Source organism: Protopterus annectens, chromosome 9.part0, assembly GCF_019279795.1.
Source record: "Protopterus annectens isolate FY-2018-M chromosome 9.part0, PAN1.0, whole genome shotgun sequence".
NCBI lineage: Eukaryota > Metazoa > Chordata > Ceratodontiformes > Protopteridae > Protopterus > Protopterus annectens.
In genome coordinates this window covers 43,874,487-43,901,688 of record NC_056743.1, presented here as the reverse complement: position 1 = coordinate 43,901,688, position 27,202 = coordinate 43,874,487, and the positions used below count along the sequence as shown (strand labels likewise).

At 39.6% G+C, this 27,202-nt stretch overlaps 1 protein-coding gene across 1 annotated transcript in view; it reads left to right on the top strand.

The window, feature by feature from the left end:
• Positions 1–9,288: 9,288 nt before the first annotated feature.
• Positions 9,289–27,202, top strand: part of LOC122811025 — a 27,533-nt gene continuing 9,619 nt past the window's right edge. Inside the window, exons 1-2 of the mRNA XM_044082543.1 lie at positions 9,289–9,427; positions 25,068–25,135. Of these exons, the coding sequence (XP_043938478.1) occupies positions 9,390–9,427; positions 25,068–25,135 (106 nt within the window). The 5' untranslated portion in view covers positions 9,289–9,389. The remainder of the gene's footprint in view (positions 9,428–25,067; positions 25,136–27,202) is intronic.

The window sequence follows — 27,202 nt, the reverse complement described above, 5'->3', positions numbered from 1 at the left end:
CATTCTGCAGACAGGGTGCTTATCCGTGGCACAAACATTCTGACAGGGTGCCTATCTGTGGCACAAACATTCTACATTTGGGAATAATGATCAGCCTGAGTAGGTAATACTGACCAGACAGTGTCCTCTGTCCCATCCTTGTGAACAGAACATTTTTATTTTATTTATTTATTTAACATTTGTTAACTGGGAAAGTCCGAATTGGAATGAACCAATTTCTGATGGAGGCTCGGGGAGAAATGTTCCAGATGCATCTCTTTGTAACATGGGAGGGAACCGGAGCACCCAGAGAAAACCCACACGAATGCAGGGAGGACATGCAGACTCCACACAGAAGGCACGCCAGCTAAGAATTGAACCGGAGAACCTCTTGCCATGAGGCGACAACATTAACCGCTGCACCACTGCGCTATCTACAACAAGGGGATAGTTACTAACTATCTGCCTTCTGGCAGCATTCAGAAATATCACTTCCAACAGTTGCAAATTGTAATGAAAAATATCTAGGAAGTGCTTGAAATTTTGACAGTGTTGCCTCATGTAACATGGAGAACAAGATGATTAAACACTGTTCTTGTTTGTAAAAAGACTCTGTACCTCTTGTGCTGCTGGAAGTGAAAACAATAAAAGTTCTTTGAATGTATCCTTGTAGGGTTCATTGGGGGGGGGCATCCCTACCACTCTTAGTACATGTAAGGAGTACTTCAGCCCTACCATTGTTAGTACATGTGCGGAGTACTTCAGCCCTACCATTGTTAGTACATGTGAGGAGTACTTCAGCCCTACCACTCTTAGTACATGTGAGGAGTACTTCAGCCCTACCATTGTTAGTACATGTGAGGAGTGTTTCAGCCCTACCATTGTTAGTACATGTGAGGAGTACTTCAGCCCTACCATTGTTAGTACATGTGAGGAGTACTTCAGCCCTACCATTGTTAGTACATGTGAGGAGTACTTCAGCCCTACCACTCTTAGTACATGTGAGGAGTACTTCAGCCCTACCATTGTTAGTACATGTGAGGAGTACTTCAGCCCTACCATTGTTAGTACATGTGAGGAGTACTTCAGCCCTACCATTGTTAGTACATGTGAGGAGTACTTCAGCCCTACCATTGTTAGTACATGTGAGGAGTACTTCAGCCCTACCGTTGTTAGTACATGTGAGGAGTACTTCAGCCCTACCATTGTTAGTACATGTGAGGAGTACTTCAGCCCTACCACTCTTAGTACATGTGAGGAGTACTTCAGCCCTACCGTTGTTAGTACATGTGAGGAGCACTTCAGCCCTACCGTTGTTAGTACATGTGAGGAGTACTTCAGCCCTACCGTTGTTAGTACATGTGAGGAGTACTTCAGCCCTACCACTCTTAGTACATGTGAGGAGTACTTCAGCCCTACCGTTGTTAGTACATGTGAGGAGTACTTCAGCCCTACCGTTGTTAGTACATGTGAGGAGTACTTCAGCCCTACCACTCTTAGTACATGTGAGGAGTACTTCAGCCCTACCGTTGTTAGTACATGTGCGGAGTACTTCAGCCCTACCATTGTTAGTACATGTGAGGAGTACTTCAGCCCTACCGTTGTTAGTACATGTGAGGAGTACTTCAGCCCTACCGTTGTTAGTACATGTGAGGAGTACTTCAGCCCTACCGTTGTTAGTACATGTGAGGAGTACTTCAGCCCTACCGTTGTTAGTACATGTGAGGAGTACTTCAGCCCTACCGTTGTTAGTACATGTGAGGAGTACTTCAGCCCTACCACTGTTAGTACATGTGAGGAGTGCTTCTATATGTGTGACGAGCGCTTCACTCCTCCCATTATTTGAATTTATACTGTATTTATCACTGTTTTAACTATTTGTAGGTAGGAAGGGATAGGATGTTAACAAGATTTACTTTGATTCATATTTTGTTGTTTTACCTTTAATTTCACTGTTGGTTGTTAGAAAGGGAGAGGTTATAGACAGGCACGCTCTGGCCACTCCAAGGGGCCTAGACAACTCTAAATTCACACAGACTGCAGAGAGGAAAATCCTGAGCACATCTAAAAATCCTATCTTGGTTTGTGATTTATTGATCTTTGCTGTTAAAAGGAAGTGTGACTGTGGTGATAGTGAACAGAAGCTACTGCATGCAACGTAAAAGAATTATAACTTTAGTCTGGCTTGTATGGTCAGAACAACTTTACTGTACTTAATTTATTATTTAGTTGTATATTGCTGGTATGATTTTTTTGTCAGAGAAGTTGATTTAAGTTCTCTTTAAATTCTGTGGTTACTGATTTGGATTATTCTTTTCTTTTATAATATTTTATTTGTTTGAAGCTGAATATAGATTCCTTAAATGAGTATGCAATTAACAATTTGCTAATGGATAAATATCATGTACAGTGTAATAAATGCTATGCATATTTAAAGGTAACAGCTGATAACACTGGTGATCTGTGTTGCTCGTTTCAAAAGTTGGATGATTTGCTTAACATTTTTAGAAGTAAATCTAGACTTGATGATGATTGCACATGTGCAACTGGCATGGCTTGGAGAACTGTTGTTTCATATATTAATGACTGGATTGATGAAATGAATAATGTTAGGCAAAGAACAAATAGAACGCATTTAGGAAATGATGCATCTATTGTCTGCAAAGATCAGTCAACCCCTACGAAACAAGACGATGCCTCTGACAAATCTGTGGATCCAGTTTGTTAAGAAGCAAACAAAAAAGAAAGAAAGGAAGAAGTTCTCAACAAATAACAAGCAAGAAAAAGAAACTGACCAATGGCTGTAAAGGAAAGAGAATACAGAGTAACAAGGATTCTGCTTTGTTATGTAACACACTGGTGACGGGGAATGAAGATATTTTTCTATAGGAAAACCTTCAGTCTACAGAAAATGGCATCACTTTTCCAACAGAGAAGGTAGAAAAAAGAGGGAAGGGGCAGGTGAAAAGGAAGAAATCAAAACTGAACATGGAAGGACTGAAGAACATTACTGTAAGAAAAAAGAAGAGAAAGACAGATGTTAACTTCATGGCTCAAGCTGTGGATTTACAATGCCAGCTGGATGAGAATTTAATACACAGTGAAAACAGTGGGATTAATAAGACTAATAGTGATGAAGATCTATCCTTCATAACAATTGATAGAGCAGATATTACTGTATTAGAAGCTGAAGATTCTTCAGGGATGGCCATTGATATTCTTGTAATTGGAGATTCAGTTATTAGAGGAACTAATACTTATATTTGCAGAGATGATAATGAACATTGAGTAGTGTTATGCTTGCCAGGAGCAAAAATAGAAGATGTGAGACAAGCCTTGGAATGCCTTAATGTAAGGAAGTACAGATCTGTTTTATTCATGTTGGTACAAATGATGTCACCTGCAAGGATTCTCTGACTGTTAGTAGGGAACTGACAGCCATCTTAGATACTATAGCTTGTACTGGTGTTAGGACATATTTTTCACAAATCACCTATAGAAAGGGTAGTCAGGTCACTGTGAATGAAAAGATTTTTTGGATAAATGCCTACATGGAAAAAATGTCCTGTTTTAAAAAAAATGGAAATATGTAAAGCATCCAAGCCAAGTTCTGAACACACATGTTCAGACAGGATGCCATGCGTTTTTACTGTAACAGACATTCTAACAAAAAATCAGGTGGAGGTGTTATGATAGGGATTAGAGATAATTAGGAGACCTGAGATTATTATATGGTCATTGATAACACCAATACTATAGACTATGCAACTGTGATAATAATGACTACTCTGGAACATATATCAATTGTTGGAGTGTATAGACCACCAAATTCAGGTGCAGATGACCTAGAGGAATTCATACATTTCTTGAATGAAACACAGGAGGGAAGAATAATATTAGCTGGGGACTTAAATTTACCAAACACAGACTGGAATAATATTAATTCAACAATGTTAGTAAGGAAATTATTCACAGTGTATATTCAGGAACAACAATAGCTTCAGATTGCAAAAAAAAAAAATATCAGGGGATGGAACATACTAGACATTGTTTGTATTCCTGAATAAATTACTGTTACTTCAAGTCAAGTTTTACTACAACTGATGTGCAGTGATCATGGGGTTATGAAGGTTAATTTGTTTCTAGATAATTTTGCCAAACTGAAATCTAAACCAATGCACAGAAGGTTAATCACAGATTGTATGGAAGCAAAACAGTCACTATGTAAAACTAATTTGAGTGAGGTGTTCAGTGGAAAACTTTAGATGGAATGTGGAAAGTTTAGAAAGAAAAATTGTTTTTAGTGCAAAAAATGTTTAACATCAGGATCTAGGTGTACAACATCAGGGGGATATAGTTCCACAAGAACAAGATATCTGATTAAGGTAAGAGACAAAAAATATAAGAAATGGGATAGAGGTCAAACTACCACTTTGAAAACTGAAACAAACAAGCTGAAGAAACAGATTAAGCATAGTGTGAGATAAGAGCAAGAAAAATTTGAAGAAAATGTATATTAAGATATTGAGCATAATAGGACACTTTTATAGATACATAAGATGTGGAAGGAGGAAAGACACAAATTGATAAACTGTGTGCAGATTCTAAAATGCATTCTCAGACACAACAGATTATAGATATACTTACAAATTCTTATGCAAAACAGTTTGGCTCCACAAACGGGGTGATAAGTTGTCCTAGTGACACCCAAGTAGCCCCAGACGCTGGAATCAAATTAGATTACATAGAAAAAGGAGTGCGCCAACTGGGTCCGAACAAAGCGCAGGGAGAAGACATCATTAGTAACAACGGCCTGAGAACACGTCAGCAAGAACGTACAGTACCGTTATATCTATTCTTCACTAGGTCATATGAATATGGGGAGATTCCTCAAGATTGGAGACATGCGCTTATTAAACCAGTCTTTAAGGGAAAAGGGAGTAGGACAAACCAGAGTCATACAGACCCGTAAGTCTACTTTCATGTTACGGAAAATAATGGAGAAGGTAATACTGGATAAGTTATTGTCAAAGCTGGATAGGTTGGGACTTGAAACCATATATCAGCAAGCATATGTCTAAAACAGATCTGCTACCACCTGTAACGTGATGTTCTATAACAATATAATAACAGCTATGAATGGAAAATTGTGCTGTGATGTAATTTACATATATTTAACTTCAGCATTTGACAGAGTCATACACAAAACAATGATCAATAAATTAGTACAACTAGGTATTGATGTACTCTTGATAAGACATATAGCTGCAAGGCTTACAAATAGGACATGGCAAGCATCATACAGCAACTGGACAGGTGAAATCCTTGGTTGCATATCGTTCAGACCTAACTTTTTCATCTGAGGTTTTCTACTGCCTATATGCAGATGACATGAAATTGGATAAACTGATTACATGTATTAGAGATAAGGCATGCCTGCAAAATAACTTGACAAAATTTACCATTTGGGCACAGGAGAATAATATGCTGATAAACACATCAAAAACCAAGCATATGCAATTTGGGAGACATAAACTGAAAGGTGAACATTTAATACAGCACATAGTGATTGAAACTGTAGACTCATTTAAGGAACTGGGTATATGGGTAGATTCAAGGTTTGGGTGGGAGGGTGGCTTAATGGCTAAGGTGTTTGCCTTACAAACACAAGATGAGGGTTTGAGTCTCACAAGGGATAATTGGCTTGGCTTAAAATGGCTCGCAAGGGCAGTTAGCTTAGTACTAAACTATGAACCTATGAGCTATGAGTTTTTCTAATCATATCAACCAATTGGTTAATGATAGTTATAGAACTATAGGTTGGATAAAAAGATTTACAAAGTCTAGGAAATTAAAAATGATGAAGTCATTGTTTGTTAGTTACATTAGACCCAAACTTGAGTATGGAATATTAATATGGAAACCCTATAAGAAAACAAGCATGAGTAAACTGGAAAGAGTACAGTGGAAATATACCAAGGGCAACCATGGATGCGAAAATCTCAGTCATTATGAAAGACTAAAATATATGAACTTGTACAGTGTCTCTTACAGATATCTAACAGGAGATCTTATTCAAGTATAGAAGGCATTTAGAGACAACTACCTCTGGGAATGTTTGGGGTCATCAAAAAGTAGCAGAGATTCATCAGGCAAGCTATATAGAAGGTTCTACAGGAATGAGACGTGTACAAATTGGTTCTCTGACAGAGGAGCTGATGCATGGAACAGACTACCAAATTACATACAGCAAGTACTAGTGTAGAGATTTTTAAGAACAGCCTGGGCATTCATTATGGGAACAAGTGTTTTGGTATATTGGCAAGGTAGAAGGGCATTAATGCCCAAGCTTGAAACATTTCTATGTATACGCATGCACCATTGTTAGTACAAGTGAGGAGTGCTTCAACCCTAACATTGTTAGTACATGTGAGTACTTTAGCCCTGCCATTGTCAGTACATGTCAGGAGTGCTTCAGCCCTGCCATTGTCAGCACAAGTCAGGAGTGCTACAGCCTTGCCATTGTCAGTACATGTCAGGAGTGCTTCAGCCCTGCCATTGTCAGTACATGTCAGGAGTGCTTCAGCCCTGCCATTGTCAGCACAAGTCAGGAGTGCTTCAGCCCTGCCATTGTCACTACATGTGAGGAGTGCTACAGCCTTGCCATTGTCAGTACATGTGAGGAGTGCTTCAGCCCTGCCATTGTCAGCACAAGTCAGGAGTTCTTCAGCCCTGCCATTGTCACTACATGTGAGGAGTTCTTCAGCCCTGCCATTGTCAGTACATGTCAGGAGTTCTTCAGCCCTGCCATTGTCAGTACATGTCAGGAGTGCTTCAGCCCTGCCATTGTCAGTACATGTCAGGAGTGCTTCAGCCCTGCCATTGTCAGCACAAGTCAGGAGTCTACAGCCTTGCCATTGTCAGTACATGTGAGGAGTTCTTCAGCCCTGCCATTGTCAGTACATGTCAGGAGTTCTTCAGCCCTGCCATTGTCAGTACATGTCAGGAGTTCTTCAGCCCTGCCATTGTCAGTACATGTCAGGAGTGCTTCAGCCCTGCCACTGTCAGCACATGTCAGGAGTGCTTCAGCCCTGCCACTGTCAGCACATGTCAGGAGTGCTTCAGCCCTTACATTCTCAGTGCATGTCAGGAGTGCTTCAGCCCTGCCATTGTCAGCACATGTCAGGAGTGCTTCAGCCTTGCCATTGTCAGTACATGTCAGGAGTGCTTCAGCCTTGCCATTGTCAGTACATGTCAGGAGTGCTTCAGCCCTGCCATTGTCAGCACATGTGAAGAGTGCTTCAGCACTGCCATTGTCAGCATGTCAGGAGTGCTTCAGCCCTACCATTGTCACGACATGTTAGGAGTGCTTTTGAATTACTACCAACGGAAAGCACTTAGCCACATCTAGTGAAGCCCTTCCATGTGGATTCCAGTTGTCCACATTTCATGGCCTTGTAGCCAAGTAATTAGGAGCATTTGCTAGTGAAAATGGTATGTTAGTGGCTTAAGCTGAACCCTGTTACATGCATACAGTCTTTATCTCTCTCACGGAGACCAATTAATGTGGGCATGTTAATACACATCATAAATGAGCATTGTTCAAGCTTAGAATAGATAGTAGCAGCTAGTGGAAAGACAGGTACACAGATCCTTTACAATCACTTACAGCCAGCCCGTGAGCTTTTTTACCATTTGGACACTTAGATTACTTCATTTATTATTTCCATACTGCTTGTTTTACACACACACACACACACACACACACACACACACACACACACACACACACACACACACATATGGACATACACGTGCACACAAACACAAGAAAATAAAGCCGATAACATTATGTGAGCACTTCCATCTTCAACAAGCCCTCCTTAGACCAGTTCAGCAGAAAGAAAAACTTCTCAAGTCTTGCGGTCTGAGGAGGTGTTGTTCCAAGATGACAGCAGTCATCTAATTGCTGTTTGATGCAATGAGGTTTTGTTGTTATGACATGATAACTTATCTTTTTTGTTGTTGTTTTTGATCTGAAGTTTCAATATATGCAGTCAAAAGGCACTCACGCAATAACATCTGTTTTTAGAATTTTTTAAATAAATACATTTCAATGTTTGCTTAAAATTACAATCTGTTGAGAATGCTAAAGCCATTTATGGTCAGCATACCTCTCAACTGTACAGGTTTTCGCAGAATGTCCAGATTTTTGCATCATATTTTTGGTGTGTTCCTCCTAAAATCTGTCCTTTTCTGGCAAATAGCTGAGGATCGAAGTCATTAAATAATGACAAACATTTGAGTTTAAGACTCCACGTCCTTCAGAAAATTCATGCTAATGCAAAACCTATTATTCTATCAACTTTCTAACTTGTAAGGGCAATATTTAAAATCTGTCCCTATTGATCCCCCCCATCATTTTAGGCTTTGTCCACATTTTTTGTTCTAAGAGGTTGAGAGGTATAACGGTCAGTAAAGTATCCAATTCATTGAAACTGTGAACACTAAATATCCCCATATATCAAAGTGGCGCTTTATATTGCTGATGGACATTGAAGTTTATTGTAGACAAAATTTAACAGAATGACAGTTCTTAAAACTATACAGCACAATATAAAGGTGCTATATACATATGAATACAATATGGTTCATCTGCTGCAATGGAAGGAGACAGTTATGCTGTTTAACATCAGAGGATGCATGGAATTCAAAACCAGTAAAACTGTTGTGTGAATCAAACACATAAGGTAATCAGATGCCCCTAGACAGGGTCCTGGTAAAGTTAGGTGGGCTATGTTATCATAATCTACAAGAAGTCCATGTTTAGAAAATGTTTGTAAGGAAAAAGAAGTAATTAAGTATTGCATCACTTTAGGTGTGTTATTATTGTTCTATGAGTTTTATAATATTTTTCTTTGAAAATCAGTTTCTGTTTTCTGACAGTGTAGTTCTTATTCAGATATTTGATTTGCAATAACTATAATGAGATTTAGATTACCTTAGACTGCATTTGCTTCTTACACACGTCAAAGCTAATAACGTTCCACAGCTGACACAGTCATTCAAAATTGCAGAATCTTCACATTTTTGTTGTGTAATTTCACAAATACTTTTCATAAATAACATCAAGTGCCATGTTACCGTCTTCAAGATGATTTCGATATACTACCGGTTTCAGTTTTGTAACACATTCCAAATACAGTTCCTTTTTTAATTTTTACCCAAGATACTCAGAATAGGGTTACTGGAAGTGACTAGTTTCGCAGGAAATTACCAATGCTATTATTTTGTAATCAAGCTATGGACCTGGAACCTATAAATACCGTGGAGATTAGATCAGGCAAATAACGAAAGTGTCCTGCACATCAGATAGTCTGAAGAAGCAGCACCTTGTACAACAAAGAAGAATGAAGCCTGGTCTTGTGTTTCTTGTGATCTCAGCAGGGTAAGAAACTTGACGATTTCTTTGCTATTCTGGAAGCAAATCACTGTAGTTCCTGAAAATATTTGCAGTTACTTTGATTAAGGTAACCTCTATGTAAGGGTGGAAAAGCTTATAAGATATTTTAGTATTATATTATTTACCCTTTCCTTGCATAAAATGCTACTGCAGACAGCACTCATTGTAAAGTACAGGGTTATGCATATGTAATGATCATATCACTATTTAAGACACAGCTAAGCACAATGTCATTTATTTATTAGTAGCATCCAGTTTAATAACTATCCACCCAGACCCTCTATCAGAGGTAGCCAAGCTGTGAAGCACAACATATTATGCCATGGCACGTCATGATAAATCCCATTAGTAATTTCTTTTTAATGAAAAGACAGCAAAAAGGTAGAAATAAAGAAAAAATAAGAAAAGAAGACTATTTGCATCAGAAAGGATATTTCCAAATCTGGCAAATCTGCTTATCTTAGTAGTTACAGTGTTACCCAGAGGTATTATTTTAACACACATGCCATCAACTTGTCTACAGTGACAGAAGGGAACTTTCTGGTGCAATTTCATTGAGCCAGGTATCATTGGGTCACATGACATGGGTCCTTGGAAATTAAGGAATTGTGACAGCTGTCTGGATCACTAATACATTTTGCTAACATTTGCTGGGACAGGATGATTGATGATCAGGTCTGATATCAGACCTCTGTTCATTCATAAACTGAACACAGGTGTGAGCAGGAGGTGTGCTCGGTTCTGAAGGGGCTGATATAATATACAAGGTGAGATACACAGTCATCTGGGAAAATGGGTGCTAGATGGCATTACATGTGACATTATTTCACCTACATGACTGAGTGTCACCTTGTAGTGAAAAGGTAAAGGGGTGGATGTCATTCTCACTGCATGTTGTATCACCCTTTTATTTTAATATGATGTCATTTTGATACACTGCTTGCTATGAGCTTTATTCTCGCAAATGTGTGGGTGGTCAAACAGGAACTAGGACAAAAAAACTGTATCAGAATAGTATACAAAGACAAAAATCATGGCCATTTTTGAACTAATTAAAACAAGATGTATATTTTCAAACAAATACACTTACTTTCAGGGCTAATGTATAACTAAAGCATCTTCCTGCTTCGTGACATGAATTCACACTCTGTGCCCAGTATGATTTGTGTTGCTGTTTTACATTCACAGAGAAATGCAGTACATGTTAATAGTATATAGAAGGAGAACTTTATATAAACCAGAGTGTAACAAGATGTATCTTCTTTAAAAGCTTACTGCTGATTACATTACATAACAGAGCATATTTTAAGCAGGTGATACATTTTTTAATCTATGTACATGTATTCTAAGTTACAGACATTTTTAGAAAACATCAAATGTGGCATTTATACTGAGTAAACAAAATTTAAATCAGAACTTAGCTCTTTCTCAACCAAGATTGTGGGATATTTGACATCCCCAAGAAGTGTCTCAACACAGACAGTTGGAGGATCAATATAACTGTTCACCTGAAGGGCAATACCCAGCTTAATAAGGGGAGTGCGGCTTCACAGTTTGTAAATTTCAACTCTGAATCCAAGGCCCAGGTTTGTTAGTAAAACCAGCAGCCTGCATCCAGTGCAGATTTTGTAATGTAGTTGCATCAGTTTTGTGTTTATATCATAAGAGAAATAAAACTAATACAAAATAGTTGATTATATCACAAAATGTTTATACACCTGGGCCATGGTTATCAGAGTATATAACAGAAATGGACACCATTTTTTGTACAATGGGTATTTCTGGCAATTTAATTGATTGACAGTGAGATTAAAGAAGTGGTGTTAGCAAGGTTTTAAAATGAATCACGACTTCCCACATGCAAACGGTTTACTTATCCCTTATGTTAAGCTCGTAGATGGAAACAGGAAAAATCAGAACAATGGAAAGTGTAAACAAACAAAAAGTAAATGAATTTCATCACCTGCTGACAGAGGAAACTGATCTTCAATAATAGTTGCTAATTTACATTTAGTTTGGCAGACGCAATCTGTATTATAATGGAGTTTACAAAGTAAAATTCAGAAGTAATACTACCTCTCAGAAAATAACTAAACCACAACTGATATATCATTTTGTTCCACAACCACAAATGAGGAAGGAAAAGCCAAAACTAGAAGCATTAATGAGAACAGATTCATCAAAAGCATTAGTTACACTTTGTGAAGAGATTTAAGAACTGTAACATGTACCGTGTGGGTGCCACCAGAATAACTGGGTGATAGAGCAGTAAGATTAAAACATGCTCACAGGTTTGAGGGAGGAAGCAAAACCAGTCGTGTCTGGTTTTAGGAGAGCAATAGTCCGCTTACCACAAAATATAAAAAACATTTAAGAATATTAATGTGAGATAAGGCGTGGCTGACTGAAATCATGGTTTGTAGCACATTCCTCAATTCAGAGCACAAAAATAATAAGACGACGTCCCTTTGGAAGTGAACTATACCAACTCAAGAATTAGACTTGAAATGGATATCGTAAACAAAAAGTGATCAAATGTAACTTTGGAACTACTAACTTCCTATATGAAAATATATTAAATGTAATGTTAAAATGAATGTCTGTTTTTTGAGAGTGTATTTGCACCTTTAAGATATGCGTCTGGAGTGCTTCTCCCTGGACCTCCGCTGAAAATGGCCTCTGTCCCTGCCAGACTTGTCTGGTGAACAAATATTAAATAAATAAAAAAAATAAATGAATTAATAGACAATCTCATGTCTAACACTAACAGCAATGAATCAATGGTATTGGATTCCTAACACAGGCAATGCCAAACAGATTAAACAAAACAAATGTTTGCATATACGTACATATATTCTGTTTTTAATCACAAATGACCAATGAATATATTTAATTCTTGGAATATTACTTCAGTGTGAGCCAAGTAGAAGGTCAGCTTAGAGGAAAACGGTTAAAAGTTAAACTGAGGTGGGGCCATACACCATACTGTGCAGAAATAATAAAGAACACTGAAACCTTAATAAGGCAAATCTTTATAAGGTTGTAAAACATTCTTTTGAGACAGCTTTTAAGGAACATAACTACTAATTTGATTTATTCCTACTAGGAATCAAAACAGCCCACAAATTAAAAAAAATGCTAATTAAATAGTTGCTGAAAAAGAAAAATCATCTCGTAAATGTTTGACTACTGCTGCCTAAATTTTGAAGGATCATTTGGAATCTGATAGCTCAACAAGAGATACATACAAGTTAATTATATTTAGAGTGCAATTGTTCCTGTTAGTTGTTTTGTTGTATTACGTTCCTCTCAGTACATTTCTGTTTACAGTCTTTCTTATTATTCAGTTCACACGTTATACAATATATTGTATCGAATACATTATATCTGTTCTTCTTTGACCTGAGGGTGAGAGAGTCACTCTACTAGAATGCGTTACTAAATATCCCATCACTGTTGTCTCCTCTTCCAATCAGTCACCAGCCTTTCTGCCATTTAGAGAGTGGGCTTACTGTACATCAGTACCCTGACTGAAGAACGAGAGGGTATTAATGTACAAGCAATGCCCACTGAAAAATGAGTCTGACACTTACTGGCAGCATATCAAGCTGCTGTCAACCTCCGACTGAGAAAACAGAACGGCTGCCATTATTTTACGCTTGCGAAGCAGTGCTTTTGCTGTTTAGCAAGTGTAAAATAAAATAAAAAAGTGTGTGCATGTGTGTACGAGTGTGAGAGAGAGATTGGTTGAGCTACTATTTTACACTTGCTAAAAAGTGCTTCTGCTGTTTAGCGAGTGTAAAACTGTGTGCGTGTGTGTGTGTGTGTGTGTGTGTGTGTGTGTGTGTGTGTGTGTGTGTGTGTGTGTGTGTGTGTGTGTGTGTGTGTGTGTGAGAGAGAGAGTATGTGCATCTACAAAAATAAGAGAGAGAGATATGTTTGTGTTTTTTCTGTATTTATGTTGCTGTCTGCGTGTCTGAGTGAATGTGTGCATGAAAGCAGGAGAGAGAGACAAAGAGAGTGAGTGTGTGTGTAGGAGAGACAGAGAGAGAGTGAGTGTGTGTGTGTGTGTGTGTGTGTGTGTGTGTGTAGGAGAGACAGAGAGAGAGAGTGAGTGTGTGTGTAGGAGAGACAGAGAGAGAGAGTGAGTGTGTGTGTGTGTGTGTGTGTGTGTGTGTGTGTGTGTGTGTGTGTGTGTGTGTGTGTGTGTGTGTGTGTGTGTGTGTGTGTGTGTGTGTGTGTGTGTGTGTGTGTAGGAGAGACAGAGAGAAAGGGAAGAGCGATCCTGCAAACCCTGGCAGCATTACATAACATCTTCGCATACCTCTCGGCACAAGAAATCTGGACAGAGCCACAAATAATGGGAAACAAAGGGCCGAAAATAGGGATGGAGTTTAAATATTGCTCTTATAAACTTAGTACGTTGTTAGAATAACAGTGTTTTTGTTAGCATGAATTGTTTTCTGAAGCAGAGGTGTGTTTGTGTCTGCCTGAGTCTTGTGTGTGTGTGTGTGTGTGTGTGTGTGTGTGTGTGTGTGTGTGTGTGTGTGTGTGTGTGTGTGTGTAGCCTAAAATAAAGGGAGGACAAAGGCTGTAAAATAGAAACTTAATTATTGCTCTTATAAAATTACAAAACTGCTAAAGATTTAAGTTAGCATGAATTTTCTGAAGGAAAATAAAGTCTGAAGCTTAAATGTATGTCATTATTTAGTAACGTCACTCTCCAGTGACTGCCAACCAAATGATTTAAGAGTAAGGGAACAAAAAATAGAATAAATAACATGCTTATTTTTAAATGTAATATTTTGGCTGTAAAATGCTTCCTCCAACACCATTAACGTGCACTCATACACTATAGCAAGCTTGAAACATTAGGCGGAAGAACTATTTCACATCAAAAATATACTAAAAAAATATAGTAATAAAAAAAATATATACAAGCAAGTAAAACACAACAATTTTACAGAGAGCCTATTCTTTGACCAAAATAATGCCCTTCAGAGTGTGTGTTGATGTGTAATTAATGCCCTTACAGGAGTGTAAGAGGCCCTCTGCCGGAGCATCCGGCTTCATAACACCCCTGGTTGGGTGTTAATTACACATTAACACATCCTGTTGGGCATTATTGCTTGCTTAACATTCCGCCTCCTCAGGCATACACATTCCTCAACCCCCATTTTGTTTCTTCTCCTAATTGGCATCATTTTGGTAGTTTAAGCTGCTCATAACTCTAAATACAGTTTGTAAGTTCCACATTATAAAAGAGATTTCCTTATTTTCATATAGGCTCATAGGTAGGTATTAGGCTATCTGCCCGAGGGCATTCAAAAGCCTAGCCAGAGTGTGCCAGCTTTCGCCGCCCTATTGATTAATTAACTGAGCCTCTGTCAAGAAGAGCCAATGAAGTGATCCCAGGGGTGTATTTTCTGTTACTCACCCACTCATCAAGGTTGCTCTTGAAGAGTGTTAGTGAGGGGCTCTGCCTAATGTAGATAGGAATTTTGACAAAACAACACCGAAAACAGTTCCCAGAACAAGCCACGATCCACAAAAGTGTAAAAATAAACTTCTTTATTTAGGTACAAAAACGATGGTTGAGCGCTTTCATCTACCCAACGTAGATTTCATCAGAACACAGAATACATCAAAACTTTTCTCTTAAATACATAAAATCACCCACCTTTTACATCACCTGACTAATGAATTTGTTAGCTAGTTACTGTGCATATCTCCTTCTATTAAGCTAATCAGTACCCAACACATATAAATAATTTAATTGCTTCATCTGCTATGAGTTTGTTGGTGTTATCAGGTCTGCACATTAATAGTCTTATATTTTACTCAATGAAACAGCATGTTCTGTAAAGAGATGGGCCAGAAATAAAAAGAGTAGTCATAACTACACATGGAACTCGTTCATCATATGGCAGGGGCTTATGTACTGGGGTAAGGAAAAGATAGCGGTCGGTGATGCGATCATGTAGTAAGAGAGTCAGTGGATTGTTAGAGACAAAGATATCAATAAATCAGTGGTAAGAAATATCTATTCCTCAAATGAACTTCTGTTAGTATTTCCTCCATTCGGTTCCTTTCTTCAGTTATTGGTTGTCTGTTTACTATCTGCCTAATTGACATGATCTTCCAGTAATTTCCATGTGTCTTCTTATAGGTTCATAGGTAGATACTAGGCTATCTGCCATAGGGCATTTATAAGCCTAGCCAGAGTGTATTTGGCTTCCGCCTCCCTATTAGATTAGCCTACTGTGCCTCTGTAAACTAAGTCACAGATGGTACCCTTTTAAGATTAGTTTACTGTGCCTCTGTCTAGCAGGGACACAGGAGAGATCCCAGGGGTGAATTTGCGATTTCCCATCCACGCGTCCAAATTTCGCTTGAAGAGGGTCAGCGAGGGGCTATGTCTAACATGAATTGGGATTCTATTCCAGAGTGAGGGGAACCTTTGGGAAATGAATCTGTCCCTCCAGCATGTCCTATTTATTTTTGTGCTGAGGTTTAGGTCCCTTGAGTGTGTAGCTCTAAGGGACTTGGATTTTTTGAGGTGGAGCATGTCCATTAATTCTGGGTTTGACATGGCTTTGTATATCAGGCATAGATCGCCTCTGAGTAGGCGGTAAGCAACTGAGTAGAGCTGGAGTTTCTTTAGTTGAGCTGCATAGGACATCTGTTTGTAGCCTATGATCCTCTTGGTGAGGTATTTTTGGGGTCTCTCCAGTTGCTGCAGGTGTCGGGTAAGGTACATCCCTAAAGGGGCATTGTATTCAATTATGGGCCTGATGAGTGACGAGTAGAAGGGCACAATGACCTCTCTTGATCTAGATGCGAACCCTTTCGTGATAAGGTGGGCTATATAGAAGGTCTTTCTAACCACTTTGGCAACATGATTATCAAAGGAGAGATTACTATCTACGTTGGTCCCTAAATCTCTAATTACTTCTTCCGTACTTAATGGATTACCACCTATGTGGTAATTTGTGGGCACCTTGTTTTTCCCAAAGGGGATGACTATGCACTTTTTAGCATTTAGCTTGAGGCCGTGGCTCTGGAACCAAGCATCCGTCTCTGTGAGACCCTTTTGGAGGATGCTTGTGTCAGCTGGAGATTCGATTATGGCCCCCAGTTTGCAGTCATCTGTGAACTTTGTCAGCCATAATCCCTCTGTGTTAGCCTGAACCTCAGAGAAGTATATACCGAACAAGAGAGGTCCCAGAACTGAGCCCTGTGGGATGCCACTTGTAACTGGTTTGGATTCGGACATGGCACCTGCGATTCTGACCATGTGGGTTCTATCTCTGAGCCAGTTTGCAACCCATCTTGTGATATAGGGGTTGATATTTAAGCTGGTAAGCTTATTTATGATGCCTGAGTGGGGTATTGTGTCGAAGGCTTTTGCGAGGTCCAGGTAGGCTGTGTGAACTACCTTGACCTCATCTATGGCTTTGGTAACTGTTTCAAAGAAATCAACTAGGTTTAAGAGGCAAGATCTGCCCTTAACAAAGCCAAATTGGGTAGGGTCCAGTGTCTGGAGGCTCCCAATGTCTTTGTTTATGAGTTCCATGATAATACGCTCCATAGCTTTACAGACCAGACTAGTCAGGCTTATGGGGCGATAGTTTCCGGGGTCCGTTGTGGCACCACCTTTGTGGAGTGGGACCACTGTAGCTGCACGCCATTCTTTGGGTACATATCCTGTAGTAAGGCTAAGTTTGAACAGTGACTTAATGTGAGGGTTCAGTTCTTCTTGGTGCTCATGTAAGACACAGCCTGGGACACCATCCGGTCCCATAGATGCTGTGTTTTTTGCTTTGGAGAGGGCAGCTTTCACCTGTGCATCTGTGATGTCAGGGAGGTTACATTCAGTTGGGATAGGCGTTTGCTCCTTTGGGGGGGAAGGGGGGGAGAAGTTTGCGCTGAATCTGTCTGCCAGGACGTTAGCTATGTCTGTAGGTTCGGTATATTTTGTACCGTTATGCAACAATTCAGAGCATATCTGGGAGTTTCCGCCCATGTTCTTGACATAACTAAAGAAAGCCTTGTGATTATCTTTAGTGTCTAGGGCAATTTTTCTTTCGAAACTGGCCTTTGATGATTTTATGAGGGATCAAAGTTTCTTGCTAATACTGATCAGAGATGCCTTCCCTTTTTGGGATTTTGCTCAGTCATGTAGTAGCTTCCTCCTTCTGTTGTATAGCTTATTTATGGCCAGTCTCCTGTTTTTGGAGGAGTGAGTCTTGGTTTTATTTGGGATAGCATGATCCATGCATTCCTGCAGGTGCTCATAGAATGCATTTGTAAAGGATTCTGCAGATTGGGCTGCATTATCTTCTGGCCCAGGGGCTTTGAAGGATTCCACATCAGTCTTGAGAAGTGCAAAGTTGGCTTTGGAGAAATTCTTTACAGTGATTTCCTTGGCTGGGGGTGGGGACGGGATATGGATGTCCAGAGAAATTTGTTTATGGCCTGATCTTACCAATGAGGGGTTTACCTCTGGTGTGGAACATAGAGTCCCTATGTTCATGATGACCAGGTCCAATATGTTGTTCCCTCTTGTGGGAGTGGTGACCAGTTGTTCCATTGAGTTAGAGTTTATAAATTCAAGGAACCGTTGGGTGAGGATGTTTGGGCTTGAGTAATTTTCCCAGTCAATGTTTGGGTAGTTGAAGTCACCCAATAACACAGTGTTTGGAGAGACCTTCATATTCTCCAGTGTTCTCAGGAATGCCAAGTGGGGTTCCTGTAATAGGGAGGGTGTTCTGTAGCAGGCTACAAACTGAAAGGCAGTTTTGCCTGCTGTTAGTTGCACATGGATGGTTTCCGATGCTTCATGCAGTGCCACTAACCTGGAGGTGTAGGTATCTTTGATGAATATAGATACTCCCCATCCTTTTGTGCTTCGGTCCGAGTTTTGGGGCCGAAACGCATGGTATGGGTTATAACCTGGTAGTGCTGGGGTGCTCTCAGGAGTCTTGAACCAGGTTTCTGTTACTGCACAGACATCAATTTCCTCCATACTGAGGAGAGTCTCGAGTGCGTGCATCTTGAGGTTTAGACTTCTGGCATTGAGTAGCATTACCTTTAGTTTTTTTATCTTTGGGTTGTCTATGGAGGTGGGTTTGTCCTTTGAGCCTTGCCTAAAAAAGGCACTATGGGGGTGGCAAGAGCCTTGGCCAGTATATGAAAGCCTAAAGGTAACAGGTGCAAGCTGTCCCTAGCAAAGCAACGTGGCTTGTCGAGCATGTCATCCCAGGCTGACAGACACTGGATCCCCTTTGAATGACACCAATACTTTAGCCAACTGTTGAAACTGATAATTTTGTCTTTATACTGTGGCATCATTCTTGGTGAGGGCAAGATGCTACTCAAGGTCAGGGACATACCAGCCTGGGCTACATGGTCAGAGAGCTCCTCTACGTCTCTTTTCATGTAGTCCAGGGAGGTACGTCTCAGGTCATTCACACCAGCATGGACAATGACGGAGTCATACTTGTACTTGCTTTGGAGTGACCTGAGTGCTTGTGTTATGTGGCGGATCCTGGCAGCCAACAGGCAGCTTACAGTGACCTTCTCCTTGTTCAGTCTGGTGAGTGGGACGTCAGTGTGCCGGACAATAGAGTCCCCTATAACAAGTGTATTTGGTGTGTTGTTTGGCCTTATGGGCTGTGACTGTGAGGCACACTGATTTTGTGAGATATGTGATTTGTGGGTATTGTTGAGGGGTGGCTGTTGCTTAGATATCAGCTTAGGAGGTCTTTGCTGTTTATGCAGATTTTTATTTAGAGCCTCCGAGTATGTTTTTGTGTGTTTACGTGTTGGGTATGCAGATGCAATAGGTCTGTGTGAGACTGGATTTGTGGTGTGGGTGGATACCTTTTCCTCCTGACTAATTGTGCCAGTCTTGGGTTGAGAGAGCTCTGCCTCTAGTTTGGCTGTGTAACTGCATCTCTCACATGTATTAGAGTTTGTTGGAAGGAGGAGAGTGTTGTCTGTGTACATAAGACAATTGTAACATTGCCTCAGAATTCCCAGATTCACCAGCTGGACTGGAGAGTAACCTTGAAACTGACCCTTGGACATACCAGATTAGTATAGGGAACTGTTTTTTTTACTGATCAGATTAGGGAAGGGAACTGATTTTTCACTTGATCAGGAAGGACCAATCGGGAGTCTAATACTTATGAGAAGTCAAGGAGGGTGTAGTGCTTTAGTTAGTTAGTGTTTCTTTATAAGAGCTGAGCAAGTGCAGGGCTTTAGAAAGAGAATAGCGTGATTACTTTGAGAGTTTGAACAGTTCTAAGGGAAAAAGTGAAGAGCAGACTTTGTGGAGCCTGGAATAGTTTAAACCTGTTTAGGCGGCGCTGCCGACGTTGCTCAGTGCACAAAACCGCGCAAAAAGAGAGTTGTAGGGTTTTAAGAGAGAGAGATCAAGGAGTTTAGAATTGACCCAAAATGGCCAATAAAACTACAGCTTCTAGGTAGTAACCACTCCTCCAGGGACAGGCAGGCTGTTCAGTGTTAACCACTCCCACTGGTGAACACAGAGACTTCCCTTTAGCCCAAGCAAGCACTGGCCTTCTAGAAACTTCCAAACAGTTCAGAACAGCAAATCTGTAACTGAACTTTCTTAACTTTCAGAAAGTGGGAAAAAAGCAAGATTTGTTTTTTTTTTTTCTTTTGTTGTAGTTTAAAGGTAGCCGAACAGGTCACATTGCCCCTTTTGTCATCTTTCTATTTTATACTGTACAGAATACTTCTGCTATATTATTCCATCTGGCTAGGTGACATTTTCCTAAGTGTGTTCCTAACCGCTTCTCTCATTCGTGTCTCATGTTTTCTGTTCCTTTTATTTACTTTGATTTTGATCCTCATCAAGCGTTCCTCTATTACTGTCATAGAGTGGGATTCATAGGGATGGTATACAGTAAGGAGGACAGGTGTAAAGGGCAAAACATTTTTGTCTGTGAGTACAGTTACCTACTACCAGACTATCAGGGCTGCGAAAAAAGATTTGTCATGGTACACAGAACTGGAATATATACTTTTCAGCAGAAGTAACAGTCAAACTGCTTGTGAATTATTTTAGCACTGTGCCCTTAGGCTTTAGGGAATTAAACGTAGTAACCCTCTAAAAAATAATTAGTTGCAAAACTCAACAACTGCCAAAGTCAAGTGAGTGATGCTAACGGGTAAGGAAACTGCACATGTGGTAGGATATGCAGCAATGGCTAAAACATTAAACACATTTCAAATAGTCTATAAACTCTCCTAAACTGCAAACAGTCCTCCCATCTCAAAACACAGTGATGTATATCTTATTCTCTATAGTCCTGGGGGGCAGAACAACACAGTGACATAAAGGAATGCTTGGGGGCAGAAGGCAAACGCACTCCATCCAACAGCCCTACACCACCACAGCCTTTAGTTATCCTCCCTCGCGTTACATGGCTGTAAAAAGTGCAGCAGTTGCTGCGCTGTTCTTTCTTTCCTGCATTCATATTTCCACACAGACACAAGGCCCAGAAAGCTATGTGGTGTGTAATGTCCTTGGTTTCCTTTTTCTGACCCACTGCCCTGTTTCTGACAGCAGACACAGGACTCACAGACTCCCACATGGCATGCACTTTCCTTATGCGTGGCATTGGCCTATTTCTTACTGCAGAGACAGGATTCACTGACAGCCATATTGTTTCCTGCCTGTGTCCCTTTGACCTGTTTCTCAGATCTGTACTCATGCACATGCCTCACAGATTGTCACATGGTATACTGTTTCCTTTATGTGTTCTATCAGCTGACTACTCACAGGTCTACTCATACAAAGTACTTATAGACACACGTATGCTGTTTTTTCCAGTACCCCTTTGCCCTGTTTTTCACATCTCTACTCATACAAAAGACACACAAAGTGTCACATGGTAGTCCACTTCCTTTCTGTCCTTTTGGACAGTTTCTGACATCTCTACTCATTCACAGGATTCACAGACTCTCACATCATATGCTCTTTACTTTCTAGCATGTTTCTCACAATTTCAACTCATTCACGGAGCACAGACTGTCATGTGGGAAGCCCTTTCCTTTCCATGTCCCTCTGGATAGCATTACTCAGATGCAGGACATACAGACTGCAATGCTCTGCAGTCTGTATTAATGTCCCTTCCCTTGCACTGGAGTTCCATACCGACTCGTTTTGCTCCGATGACATGAACAGTGTAGTGAACTCACATACAGGAAGTTACACAGGCCACTCAATCACCCACAGACTGCATATTACATCAGGCCTAGCTAATCTGGGGAACTCACATACAGGAAGTTACACAGGCCACTCAATCACCCACAGACTGCATATTACATCAGGCCTAGCTAATCTGGGGAACTCACATACAGGAAGTTACACAGGCCACTCAATCACCCACAGACTGCATATTACATGAGGCCTAGCTAATCTGGGGAACTCACATACAGGAAGTTACACAGGCCACTCAATCACCCACAGACTGCATATTACATCAGGCCTAGCTAATCTGGGGAACTCACATACAGTAAGTTACACAGGCCACTCAATCACCCACAGACTGCATATTACATCAGGCCTAGCTAATCTGGGGAACTCACATACAGTAAGTTACACAGGCCACTCAATCACCCACAGAATGCATATTACATCAGGCCTAGCTAATCTGAGGAACTCACATATAGGAAGTTACACAGGCCACTCAATCACCCACAGACTGCATATTACATCAGGTCTAGCTAATCTGGGGAACTCACATACAGTAAGTTACACAGGCCACTCAATCACCCACAGACTGCATATTACATGAGGCCTAGCTAATCCGGGGGTAATCAGTTTCCAGTTTTAGTAGTAAGGATCAATGTTATCAGAAATAATTCACTCAAACAGCCCCATCTTTTTTTTTATTATTCTCTTTAAATTATTATTTTGTACTCTTGAACAGCACATTTATAAATAAAAGTCAACACGCTGATTGCAATATGTAATATAACAAATAATAAATGAATATGGAAATAAACTATCATGTAACTTAAAAAGTGTGTTCTATGTTCAAAAGAAAGCAATCCTGAACATGAACACAATCAAAATGGTGCCAATGTTTGGGTCCTGTACTAAAGCACATAAGACAGTTGGGAGGTAACTTTTCTAAATGACAAAAGGAGTGTGGTAAATACAGAAATTATACTTCCAAATGCCTAACAGCAGTTACTCAGCGAAGATCTTTCTAACATGTAGAATAAAACATTCATACATTGTTTCCAAAACTTTAAGGAAGTAACAGTACAGTAGTGACCTGAGAAACTTGGGGTTTACAAAACAGGTCAGCGTCAAGTATAACATATAAACATTTAAACTCTTTGATAAACCCAATACTTTTACAATGCTTGTCCCTAAAATCATCAGGACAGTAATATCCAAAATAAAATACAATAGGCGAGATTCAGAAGAAATACCATGTTTTGCATACAATAATTACATTTTTGTATTTGTTCAATACACCACCTTATAAAAGCACTGTTCACACAAATGTACTTGACATGACTTCAACGCAGCAGGCTCTGAATCATGCATTGAGAAAAATGCTGCCCCACACGTACAAAACTAGTGCAACCAAGTTCCCAGTTGCTGCAAAGTGAACAGCATATGACACACACACACATATCCAGGAGTGTTAAAGCATTTTTCTAAAGGTAGCGCATATTTTCAGAGGTAGTATATCAATCCTTAAAAACAATTAATTTATTTATTTATTTTTTTATTTTATTTTACATTTGTTAACCGGGATGGTCCGACTGGACACAGGTCTATTTTCAGTGGAGGACCAGGGAGAAAAGCTCCAGAGTAAGTAAAAATTTACACAATATATTAAAATACAGTATACAGAGAATTTTCAAACAATATGTTAAAATGCAGTATACAGCAGAAGACATAACAAGACCTATCTATACAAGAAAAAATAGTTAACCATGGCTAATAACAGAATAAGTGTACAAATTCAATCAGCATTAGGAGAAGACCTCGACTGTAGTATATATTACAGTAGGTATATTAGGAAGTGAGGTATACAAATAGAATAATCTGAGGACTTACGTAATACATGGGCATAGCCACTAATTCTTTAAGTGTGTTCTAAGTGAGTTTTTAAGTGAGAAGAGGTAGGGGCAGAAATCGGAGCAGGAGGGAGATTATTCCAGGTTCTAGCTATGGAGGGGAGAACAGTGCTTTTCCTGCAGTATTGTTAACCCTAGAGATACAGAGGAGGGGTTTGTCAGATGTTCGGAGAGGATGATTTGCATTATACTGGGTGATAAGTTGGCCTAGTGCAGGGGGGGGGTTCCTGGATGTGTTACCACATTGTAGGCAATGACTAATTGCTGATAGGCTAGTAGCTGGGGAAGTTCCACCCATTGCAGTTCCCTTAGAGCCTGGCAATGGTGGGTTCTAAAGGTGGAGTTGTTTGCAAACTTGGTGATTTTATTATAACATGATTAGAGTCTGGCAAGGTCAAGTTTTCTAAGCTGGGTAAGAATTGGAGCAGTAGACGAGAAGTGAGTTACAAAACCCCTCAAAGCCATTTAAACTGTATTTCACTCAACTGTATATTTTATGGACTGAAAAAAAATGAGGATCCAACTAGAATGAGAGTACTTGCAAACAGCCCCATCGTTGAAGGTAATGTGTTCCCACTGTTCCATATTGAAATGCCGTGACTTGTAATGCACGTAAAAAAAGTACCACCGTAAATGCAGGAGGAGAACAAATATTAAGCAGTGCTCTTCACCTTTAAACTTGTTTGCAGAGAGAAAAGCCCCTGCACCTCCTGATATGGGGGCAAGCCCCCACACCCATGAATGTATATATACCATGTCTGACTTTGCCATACCTCCGAAAAAAGTGAATATTTCAAGAAATAGCCATCTTGGACTTGGTTTGTCCAAATCCATTTTTTTCGGCCATTCAGTCTCCATATTTAAGGAATCTCAGTAGTGGATTGCAACATTTCAAATGGTTGCCTATTACTATATAGACATACATAGACATAGATGTAGATAGATATGTACGTATGTGTGCATTACAGTGAGTGTGTGTATGTATGTATATATATATATATATATATATATATATATATATATATATATATATATATATATATATATATATATATATATATATATATATATATATATATATATATATATATATATATATATATACACACACACAGAGTTGTAAATGAATAAAGATCTACAGATAGATATAAAAAGATGACATGCATGACCTAAACTACAGCTCATAACATCCAAAAACTAATTGTTTGATTTGCGCTATAAAATTATCAGAATGACGCATCTGAAAACTTCACCTCTGCTTCATTAAAGGGTTTACATGCCAATCAAATAAAGCAACTGATCTTCTGGTGCTTCTACTTTAAAAGTTTATCTCAAAGTCAACACCTTGGTTTGTGCTGTGGATTCTTCTAAATGGTATCTTAGAAGGATTGCTGTCTTCTGTTTTAATGACTGTTCATCTTAACTGAAGAGATTAATTTTCTTTCCTGTTTTCAGGTTTTATTAAGCTTGTTCTCTGCTTTTTTAACAGAATTATATCTGTAAAGTTGGAACCCTACATCCAAAGTAATTACAAGTCAGAGTCTTCTAACGAAGTCTGTGAGTAAACTTTTTCAATATTTACTAGAAAATAAAATGTGTCTGATTATGTAACCTCACATTAAACAAAATTATACTGATAATGCACACAGTGCATGATGTGCTGTGATGGATGAAAAATAAAGGCTTGTTATTATATTTGTATTAAAAAAAGACAATAATTCATAAAGCTTTAACTAGCTGATGAGAAACTCAAGTACTGTAAATGTGATAGCTGAACTCAACCCTAGAAAATATTGCAATAAATAAAACATGGCTCCTGCTACACACGCGCGCACACACACACACACACACACACACACACACACACACACACACACACACACACACATATGGGTTCCGTTCAGAAGCTCAAAATACTGAAATCTCGAATTTCCGTATTTTGAGCCCAAGAAGCAGACTCCACATAATAGCGAAAGTTTAGAAGATCGAAATTCAAAATCTCGATTACCGGAGGTTTTGAATTTCGCGCTTCTAAAGTTCTGCAAAGGTTATGTATTCAGGTAAGTGTGTGTGTGTGTGTGTGTGTGTGTGTGTGTGTGTGTGTGTGTGTGTGTGTGAGAGGGGTTTAGGTAGGGGCTGTGGTGTGTGTCAGTGTGTTTTGTTGCTGTGATGTGTGTGTGCGAAGAGAAAGCAGCTTGTGTGGTGGTGTTTTGTATTTGTATGTAGTATGACCTAGAGTGAAAATATTTAAGTAGGGGGCTTGCCTCCCTGCTTTCATGTAGTAGAGTGATGGTGTGTGTTTGTGTGGTGGATGGTGTGTGTGTGTGTGTGTGTGTGTGTGTGTGTGTGTGTGTGTGTGTGTGTGTGTGTGTGTGTGTGTGTGTGTGTGTGTGTGTGTGTATGTGTGTGTGTGTGTGTGTGTGTGTGTGTGTGTGTGTGTGTGTGTGTGTGTGTGTGTGTGTGTGTGTGTGTGTGTGTGTGTGTGTGTGTGTGTGTGTGTGTGTGTGTGTGTGTGTGTTTGTGTGGTGGATGGTGTGTGTGTGTGTGTGTGTGTGTGTGTGTGTGTGTGTGTGTGTGTGTGTGTGTGTGTGTGTGTGTGTGTGTGTGTGTGTATGTGTGTGTGTGTGGTGGATGGTGTGTGTGTGTGTGTGTGGTAAACCCATGTGTGTGTGTGTGTGTGTGTGTGTGTGTATGTGTGTTTGTGCCTGCTATGTCTGAAATGGTAAATGACAGTTTATCATTTAACTGGTGGTATACTGATTTAATGCATTTGTTCTTGACTTTATCCTGCATGAATCATCATTTTGTTTCCATTAAAAATAATCTAACTCACATTTTATATGATAAACAAGTAGATATGACAATTTCTATTCATGGTCTTGTACCCATATTTAACACTGACCCCCACCATGCAGTTACTAGACACTGATCAAGATTCTTTTACTTACCCTAAAAAAAAAATTAGTTGTTCGTGTTTCTGCAATTTCATGGGATTGGGATTTTGACAGTCGATCATATGGGCACTGGGATTTGAAAGCAGACCTCCTTTAAATACCCTTGGGAAGCTTCTAAAACTCCCAAGATCAGTTTTTGAAGATACATACAAATAAGGCACAGTTTCTTCCAGTCCCCTACCTAACCTGCCTAACAGGGAAATATCATCATATGACAGAAACTAGCAACTTTACCAAGTTACAGGAAAAATACTCCCATGTAAACGTTTGCCTAGTTTCTAAACCAGGCATACTCAGATGATTTGTAATCATCTTCCCAATTTCAAGGTAGACGGAAATTATTTTGCTCTTTCAGAACAGTACTGCCTCCTCTGTTTTCTTTCTAAAACATCCAGACTCTTGCTGCATCTGCTAAAACTATTATTTACAGGTTACTGGACCCTGGCCAGGATAGCAGAAAAAGAATATAAACACTCTGGGCAATTTCAAAGCTGTCCTAGAACCCTAGAGCAAAAGGTTTGCAATTGTGTACATATCTGGGTCCTCTGATTATATATATATATATATATATAAGAACAAACTACTTCACTACCACCACTCTAATCAAAAAATAAAACTCATATAGGTTCCCTCTAAATGAATATACTACCATTCAAAAATCCCACAGTGG